General features: G+C 39.4%; 1 protein-coding gene across 1 annotated transcript; it reads right to left on the bottom strand.

The window, feature by feature from the left end:
- Window positions 1–111: 111 nt before the first annotated feature.
- On the bottom strand, window positions 112–7,578 carry LOC111866830. Its single transcript, XM_023856127.2, has 2 exons — window positions 7,511–7,578; window positions 112–3,251 (listed from the first exon to the last, which is right to left on the bottom strand). The coding sequence occupies exon 2, from the start codon at window positions 3,239–3,241 to the stop codon at window positions 1,208–1,210; it is 2,034 nt and encodes a 677-aa protein (XP_023711895.1). The 5' UTR covers window positions 3,242–3,251; window positions 7,511–7,578; the 3' UTR covers window positions 112–1,207.
- Window positions 7,579–9,157: the final 1,579 nt, after the last annotated feature.

The raw sequence follows: 9,157 nt of genomic DNA, 5'->3' as shown, positions 1-9,157 counted from the left end.
ACTAAGTCTTCTTGGTTGCAACAAGAGATCTCGCTTTACTGAATCTAACAGACCAGCGTGGTGGAAGTACAAAGAATAAAGTTTAACTGTAGAGAAGCAGAGCTTCGCCCTCTATAATGTGACCAGAAGATCTGATCCCGTGTTTTCACACGTGCCTTCTTATAGGACCAAACTGGGCGTTGGTTCACAGGAATGCACTCACATCTCCCCTCCAAAATGCATTAGGGTCAGCTGTGCATTAAGGTTACAACAAACAGAACTCCCAGAGCCTTAGCTCGAGCGTGGGAGAGAACTTGTGTTTGTGTCTCAACCCCAGATTCCTCCTATAATGCCTTTAAAGTGCAAAATACAATTCAAAATGTTACACAGAAATACACGTAAGATTGCTTCCTTATTGGAAGACCCGGAAGGGGTTTTGACAGATTCATGGTAATGGACCAGAAACACTTGGGTTACTTAAACCCTTAGCTAAAAGCTTCCTCAAGAGTGTCGCCTGTCCTGGCGGCTATACTGATTACACATGGCTTCCTGCTACCCTCGGTCCGAGGTACACTCTTGTTCTTATAACATTGCAATAGTTATAGTATCTTCATTATACGATACCACAAATGTTATAATATTGTTCACTACTACATTCTGAGTTTCCTTATATTATGATTACATGATTAGTTGATGTAATATCTTCTTGCTGGGTAAGGCGGGTAAGGAACCCACTAATTGAAGACGAATTTCTATGCTCAACAATTATACTAAGTTTTTATTAAAAGAAGTAAAAGATGTAGATAGTATATACAGTGTGTATACAGTACAAGTTTTTGAAGAAGTCTCCTCCTGTTTTTAATCTTACTGGTATTATATATTAAACTTTAAAAAGAGGGCCAAAGAGGGTGGGGGGAGTCATGAGTACAGAGTTTAAAGGTTCAGTTGTGTACGTGCGGCATAGCGCGTGGACGAACCAAAAAACTAGACTCTCTTCTCTCCAGCTTGGGGGAACATGTTATCGAAGTGTTAAAAGGTCAGGAGTTGATAACATGTATCAGGCTTGCGACAGACGGTTTCAACTTCTCTCGGAGCACCCTCTTGGCTAACACAAAAATTACACATTAAAATAGTATATAGTATGATCAAAAGTCTAAGTACATATTACAATATTACACTCCCCTTCTTCTTAAAAGTTTGCTCATATTGAACCAGACTTTTCCTCTCATTATCGGAAGTTTCTCTCGTTTGGACATAAGGGACGACGAAGGGATGCTGCAGGAGGTTGTAATCGTGTTTCTTCATTACCATCTTCTATCATTGGGGTCAAAGTATTGGGTTCACGAGCGGAATATGAGGGTGATGGAGGCGGAGAGGTGTGTGATGTTTTGCCATAGCGAATGCTCGGCTGCTTACCTTGCACATTTGTTATGTTAATACACAGGCGTTCACTAGTTTCTTTCCAACAAGTTTTTGGGGTCCATTTGTCCCAAATCTTAAACCAACATGTACGACAACTTTTACAACAGCAACAACAGCAACAACATGAGAATACAAATAATATAATAAAACTCACAATTGCACTCCAGGAAGTGACATGAATATACCATTGCGAATAATCTTTCATTCTCTGTTCCTTAATCATCTGTTCCACCTCATTTACCTTGTGACTGGCCAGTCTGAGATCATCTGCAGATGCGAGTATATTACTTAAAGGTACTGACAAAGGTATTTCTTCAAACTCTTTCGCTTTTTCGAAGGTTAGGCAACAATTTAAGTCGAGGGGAATGGTAGGTACAAAATCTTGGGAAACATTTACAACATTTGTACTCATAGCATACAAGGTCACATAAGTGGTATAAGCTTTACATTGTTGTTGTAATGTCAATTTACCTTTTTGTCTTATTTCTACCTGCTTTGTGATATCATCACAAATAACAGAAAGTTTCTCAGGTTTCGGGGTTACAAAGAGCCATTGATTACTGAAGGATAAGGGTATCCAATAGGTCTTCGTTAGTCTTAACACTCTAATTTCACAGGTAGGGGGAATATTTTGTGATGAGGGATGAAGTAGAGTGGATTCACAATCATTTCCAGGTATATACGACAGTATTGGTATCTCTTCTTTACAAACTTTCTGTATAGGATTTGGGTGAAAACATCTAGTTAATTCATTAGTGGATAGTTTACCATACTGTCTTTTCAGAGAATCCATAAATATATAATCTTTCGAGGAATATATAAAAGAAAACACATTATCTTGTTTGAATGTAGGAAAAGGGAGTATTTTATACAGATGGAATAGTGTTGAGGAGAGCAAGGGTATGTCAAGTACATACACGAGAAATTGGTTGTGTGAATAGATATGAGGTACAATAATGTGCTGTAACTCTGAAAAAGGAAATGAAGGATAGTCAACTCCAGTAGGCAACTTTTGAGCTGTTACAACTGTTTTGATCTTCTCGGCAGTTACGAATTGCGGTTGAAACGTCCCTTGTTCTGCATGAATCAATGCATCTACTAAAATTTCATATCCATGCTGACATTCCATTAACCCTCGTTCTATAGTCTTAATTTGCATATTGGCCGTAGTCACTTGCTCTATTTCTTGTTGTAATTCAAGAGTGGCATTACTTACTTTTTTGTCTAATTTGATTAAGCTGTCCTTTAAAACTTTTTCATTTTGATTTATACGTCTCATTGTCAAATTCACTGAATTAACAGTAGATTTGATTACTGTCATCTGTTCGGAAGAAATATGTAAAAACTCTTGTTGTTCGCGTTCTAACTGATTAATGTGTGAATTGTACTCTCTTGCATCTGCTTGCGTCAAGGTTCCGAACAGAATCTTGGAAATTTCACCTACAAAGTCTAAAACCCCTCGCTTCCTTCGGTAAGATACATCTGTTTTCAGGTATTCTGCTACTAGGTCTTTCAAAGAATCAATGTAATAGACCTTTTTGTTAACATATGCTTTAAAAGAATTACAATCTGTCAGGTGGTACCAGGGAGCGCTTTCTAACCCATGGCAGTATTGCGAAACGCGTTTCTGGTGCTCTTTTACTTTTCTCCAGAGATCACGTGTCGGTTTCAAATCAATGTAACTTACAACCTTCCATGTCATGGGGTAGAATGAGATCTGGCCCACTTCGTCAAAATAAATACCTATTTCAGATATTATAACTTCTACAAGTTCAGGCTTTAAACACTCACAACAAAGGAAGAGACTAATTCCGACAATCCACAGACGAATTGTTTTCATCTTGTCCTTCCTGTGAACAAAAGGGTTTTACTAAATTTACATGTATGGTACGTTTCTTTCTCTTTCCTACTTGCTGTATCACTAAATTTGGTAACTGCACTTCTTTAATCTCATACGGCCCTTCCCATAGCGCATCTAACTTATGTCTCCTATGCTTATTTTGCACAAGCACTAGGTCATTAACTTGGAATGCTACTACATTCTTTTCAGGAACTCTCTCCTGCTGTTTCTCTTTAAATTTCTGTAAATTCTGTTGAGCTATGTGATGACTTTCTCGCATCCTACGTTTTATCACATGTATTAGATCGTCATAATTATACAAGGTACCCTTCTCACTAAGTTCACCGGGAAGATTACACTTTCTTCCAAACAATATCTCGTAGGGAGAATATTTTGTTACTGAATGTGGGGTAGTATTGAAACAAAAACACGCAAAAGGTAACCATTGATGCCACAACATAGGTTGTTTTTCAACATAACTTCTTAAATAGGTTATCAGCGTCCTATGCGTTCTTTCTAATGCGCCATTACTCTCAGGATGATAGATGCTAGTATGTAATTTCTCAATCTGGAAAAGTTGGCAAAGGCGCTTGAAAATATCTGACATGAAGTTGCTACCCTGATCAGTCACTATACTTTGAGGTAGCCCATAAATTAACAAAACATTCTCGAGAAAATTTTCACTAACCTCTTCGGCAGTTTGATTCCTTAATGGCACGGCAATTAAATACTTACTTAAATTATCCTGACAAGTTAGGATATATTTATGACCTTCTTCGGATGCAGGTAGAGGACCTACTACGTCTAAGTAGATCTTTTTCCAAGGTTCCGGTTGAGTATCAGTTATTCTTAATTTAAGTCTTAAATCCTTACCTTGTTTTACCCTTTGGCACACTTCGCAATTTCGGATGAACTGGATAACATCTTCCTGCATGTTTGGCCATGTAATATATAGCTTAATTCTTTCTAGTGTTCGTGAAATCCCTTGATGTCCTCCCACTAAATCAGAATGCATTTCTTTCAGAATTCTCAGTTTACGCTCTTTTGTCAGTCCTGTTTGTTCAAGAGTACAGACAGGATATCTGCTTAAACTGTCTGCATTGGTATTTTGTTTACCTGGTTTATACTTGATTTCAAACTCATATTCCTCAAGCAGTAAACGCCATCTTAAGAGCCTCGAACTGGGGTCTTTTACATTAAATATCCACGTTAATCCTTTATGATCAGTCCAAATTTGAAAGGGTTTTCCTAACAGGTACGGTCTAAAATGTTTACATGCCCAGACTATAGCTAAACATTCTTTTTCAACTGTACTATAATTTAATTCGGCTCCATTCAAAGTCCTACTGGCATAGGCAACCGGTCGATCCTTTCCTGGGGTTCCTTGGCTTAAAACTGCACCTAATGCATAGCCACTAGCATCAGTGGTTAAAATAAAAGGTTGGCTGAAATCAGGATATTGTAAAATAGGAAACTCAATTAACTTTTCTTTTAAGATCTCAAAACTTTCTTGTTCTAAATCGGTCCATTGCCATTCTTTTCCCTTCTTCAACATATCTGTAAGAGGCTTTGCTAAAGAACTGAAACGTTCAACAAATTTTCTGTAATAGCCTACTAATCCTAAGAAAGCCTTTACATCTTTTTCCTTTTCAGGAACCGGGAATCGAACCACGGCCTCGATTTTCTTTGGGTCTGGCTTTACTCCTTCTGCCGTGATAACATGTCCAAGATATGCTAATTCTGGTTTTAAAAACTCACATTTATCAGGCTCTATTTTAATATGGTACTTCCTGAATTGGTCAAAAACTTCTCTCAGTTTTCTATGATGTTCCTCTAGTGTCCTACCAGTGACGAGGACGTCATCTATATACACTAAACATCTTTCTCCTATAGATTCCCTCAGAATAGAATTCATCATTCTCTGAAACGTAGCCGGTGCTGCTTTTAGTCCGAATGGCATCCGAACGTATTCGAAATGTCCTGTGGGTGTGCTAAAAGCAGTTTTGCACCTGTCTTCAGGTGTGATTAGGATCTGATGAAAACCTGATGCACAGTCTAATGCAGAAAAATATTTTGATTTTCCTATGTTATCGAGAATCTCTTGAATGTTAGGAAGCGGAAAACTATCCCCTGAAGTGATATCATTCAATTTACGAAAATCAACACAAATGCGCCATTTCTTTTTACCAGACGCGTCTAGCTTTTTGGGTACTACGATAAGAGGGAAATTCCATTCACTCTTACTCGGAACTATAATACCGTCTTCTAACATTTCTTTAACTTGTTTATTTACTTCTTCTTTGTGTGTTTCTGCTAATCTATAGTTTTTTAACGTGATGGCTCGACCTTTTGGGAAGTGCGGAGTAGGGATATGATGCATAGCAGCGGTGGTTGCTGTTAGCTTATCACCGTGTAATTTAAAAATGTCAACATATTCCTCACAAAGTTCTCTAATACTTTCTTCGCCTTCCTTTATATGTGTCAACCTTAATTTTTTGTTCAACTCGTCCAAACGTTGTTGTGAAAAAAGCTGTTCCTTGCTTAGCCTTTCAAACTTACATGGGGGTTTAATTAATTTCGGTAGGGGTAAGGTCATAATGGGTTCTGCTGTTAAGTTTACTATTAAACAGGAAACAAATTCACCATTGCATTCGCCTAAGGAAGTACCACAATAAACTCCAGGTAACAATTCTTGTTTCTCTATTAATCGGACACCTTTTTCTCTGGTTGGAATTTTCACAATACCCTCACTTAAAGGAGGTAAAGCAGGATTACGAGTCATCACATAACCATTTTCAATTAGCCATTTATGTCCTAAAATGACATCAACATTACGTGGTAGCTCATCCACGATATAAAATAAAAATGGTTTACTTTCATTAATTTCCAAGTAAATGCCCTGTGTTAAACTTCTACAGCTTCCTGTTATTCCTTGCATTGTCACGGAGGTCTCGACAATATTTTCTTTTGGGAGTCTCTTTAAACTTTTCCTTCTTACTAAGGAAATCTGCGCGCCTGTATCTATTAAGCCAGTTCCCGCCTCTACTGTGAACTTGGGGCAAGTTACATAGAGCTCAAACGGGTTATGCCATCTCTGGGCGTCCCCTCCGAAGATTGGCATGTCAGAGCGTACACCATTTTGCATAAATGATATACCTCCCATCGCAGAGTTACTATCTACACAATTTTTCCTCCGCTTACTCTCTGCGACAAACCCAGTGTCCTCCGAAGAACCCAGGTCTTCATCAGCCTTTTGAGTGGGGGTGTCTCCACTCTCATCTGATGGCTCTCGGGCGTTCACCCTTCCTATGCAGCCTCTTGCACTGCAGGTGAACCCCGACTGCCGGATCCACCTCGTGGCCGGTTTCCCTGATAACACTGTGCCATCACATGTCCTCTTTTGCCGCACTTTGGACATTGCGATGCATTATTACAATTTCTTGCTATATGCCCTGGCTTCAAGCAATTATAGCAATTCTTAAGCGCAGAAGCGGCCATAACTTCTCGCTTTATAGAAGGTTCCTGACTCCCACCAGGATGACTTCTTCCTATTCTCTCTTGTTTTACGGGAAGGTTTCTTGGATACCATTGAGGGTTTTGTTGGGGATTTCTATATCTCTGAGACTTTAATTCACTCTCCTCTTGGATCGCTGTTTCAATAATCTGAGCTAAGGAATCATCCTCCCCTTTAGCTTTTACTATAACTCTGATTCGTTCATCTCTTAACCCCGAAATGAAAGTTCCTTTCAAAAATTCTCCAATTAATTTCAAACCCCCTTCAACATAATGTTCATTATCCTTATCCTCTAACACCAGGAGCCTATGTCTGGCTTCTGTCCGTAATTCCATGGCTAAATGATCTAACCTAGCTCCCCATTGTGCTACGGTTTCTGACGGTCCTTGTTTTGAAGAGAACAACAAGCCCGTATAATATTCTAATGTCCTCTTTACTAGGTAATTTTCCTCTAAAATGCCTTTAATTTGTCTCCAAGTGTTCCTTTCGACACGAGCTAACAATCTATCTTTCACATCTACTTGAATCTTTGTGACTACGAATTTTAACAACAACTCTTGTTTACTTGGATGAACCACTCCAATTGCGGCTTCTACCCCCTCAATAAATTCTCTTAATTGTTTTGGATTTCCCTCAAAAGGCCTTGGTATCAGTTTTATTGCTTGCATAACCGATATGAATGCCCCCTCTTCATTATCGGAACTTTCATCATCTGCCATGATGAAAACAGTTGCCTACTGTATGTTGTGACTAACCTTTTACAGAAAAGTAAGGTAGAGTAGCTCCAAGCGATGCAGTTCTCGGTTCGAGGCTCGTCCCTGGGGTTGCCTCTCGCCGTACCTCGCGGCACCAGCTGCAATGGGCGTGACTGCGACTTCCCTGGGGATATCGGGTCGTAGTGCGTCTCCAAAGCCTTGTTGCTACCAACTTAGCGAAGTTCTCCTCTCTGAATAGCGTTGCGCACCGCTTCCTCCTAGGCGTAGACTCTGGAGTAACTCCTGGCTTCTCGGACACCTCTCGAAGCAGGACTCCCTAGGTCCAGATGGTGTGAACTTCCAAATTGTTGAGCTTTAAACCAAACGTTTCTTGCAAATCGAATCCAGCTGTTGTCTTCAAAGATATCCCACTTCTGACACCATGTAATATCTTCTTGCTGGGTAAGGCGGGTAAGGAACCCACTAACTGAAGACGAATTTCTATGCTCAACAATTATACTAACTTTTTATTAAAAGAAGTAACAGATGTAGATAGTATATACAGTGTGTATACAGTACAGATTTTCGAAGAAGTCTCCTGCTGTTTTTTATCTTACTGGTATTATATATTAAACTTTAAAAAGAGGGCCAAAGAGGGTGGGGGAGTCATGAGTACAGAGTTTAAAGGTTCAGTTGTGTACGTGCAGCATCGCGCGTGGACGAACCAAAAAACTTGACTCTCTTCTCTTCAGCTTGGGGGAACATGTTATCGAAGTGTTAAAAGGTCAGGAGTTGATAACATGTATCAGGCTTGCGACAGACGGTTTCAACGCTCATGGAGTACCCTCTTGGCTAACACAAAAATTACATAATAAAATAGTATATAGTATGATCAAAAGTCTAAGTACATATTACAATATTACATTGACATTGGTTTCATTAAACGATTATTATCAAGTTACATACATCATAACACGTTTTACACATTACAATCCATCTAAACACAACCCTGCCTCACATTCACTACACCAGTAAATAGATTCTTTCCTTTTACCATGTTTTGCGCACACCACGCATCTTCTTTTAGGCTTTGTCCTTTTCCTTTGGCTGGAATACGCTCCAGGATATGTCGTTCTGTGAGTCTTTTACGCGGCGGATCAACTGACGGACGGCCGTATACAGGACGAAGAACACCAGAACCGTGATTTTCCACGAGGGCTTGTGCAAGTGAAAATCTGAACTTTAGTGTGTCCATGTTTTTGTTATTTGGGAGACACCGATATATGACCATTGCGTTATGTATTGCTACATTGAGAAGCCTCTTAAATAAATTCTGAAACCACTTAGTACTCTTCTTTCGTTCAAGCAAGTACGGCTGTAGCATTTCGTCCTTCAGATCCCCTCCTAGCATGTTTCTGTTGGAATCTCAAACAGCCACGGGCTTTGTTTCTTGTTTGTTTGCTTTATTCACAACCACACGCATATCATCTTTGTGGTATGTTGATATCATAGTCACTCGGCCATCGTAACTGTGAGGTCACGCGATTATAGTTTGAATGACTGGCTGAGCTGCTGTATGTTGAAGATCTTGAATGTTATGGCTACACGAAAAGAGAGCGTTCTCTTTTCACAACAGCCCAATGCAAACGTCATCATGCTGTCTTGGTTCGTTCCATATATGGGCCTACGAAATTAAGCTTACAGCTT

The sequence above is a fragment of the Cryptotermes secundus genome, unplaced genomic scaffold (assembly GCF_002891405.2).
Source record: "Cryptotermes secundus unplaced genomic scaffold, Csec_1.0 scaffold515, whole genome shotgun sequence".
Classification (NCBI taxonomy): Eukaryota; Metazoa; Arthropoda; class Insecta; order Blattodea; family Kalotermitidae; genus Cryptotermes; species Cryptotermes secundus.
This window is presented reverse-complemented; position numbering and strand designations above follow the sequence as displayed.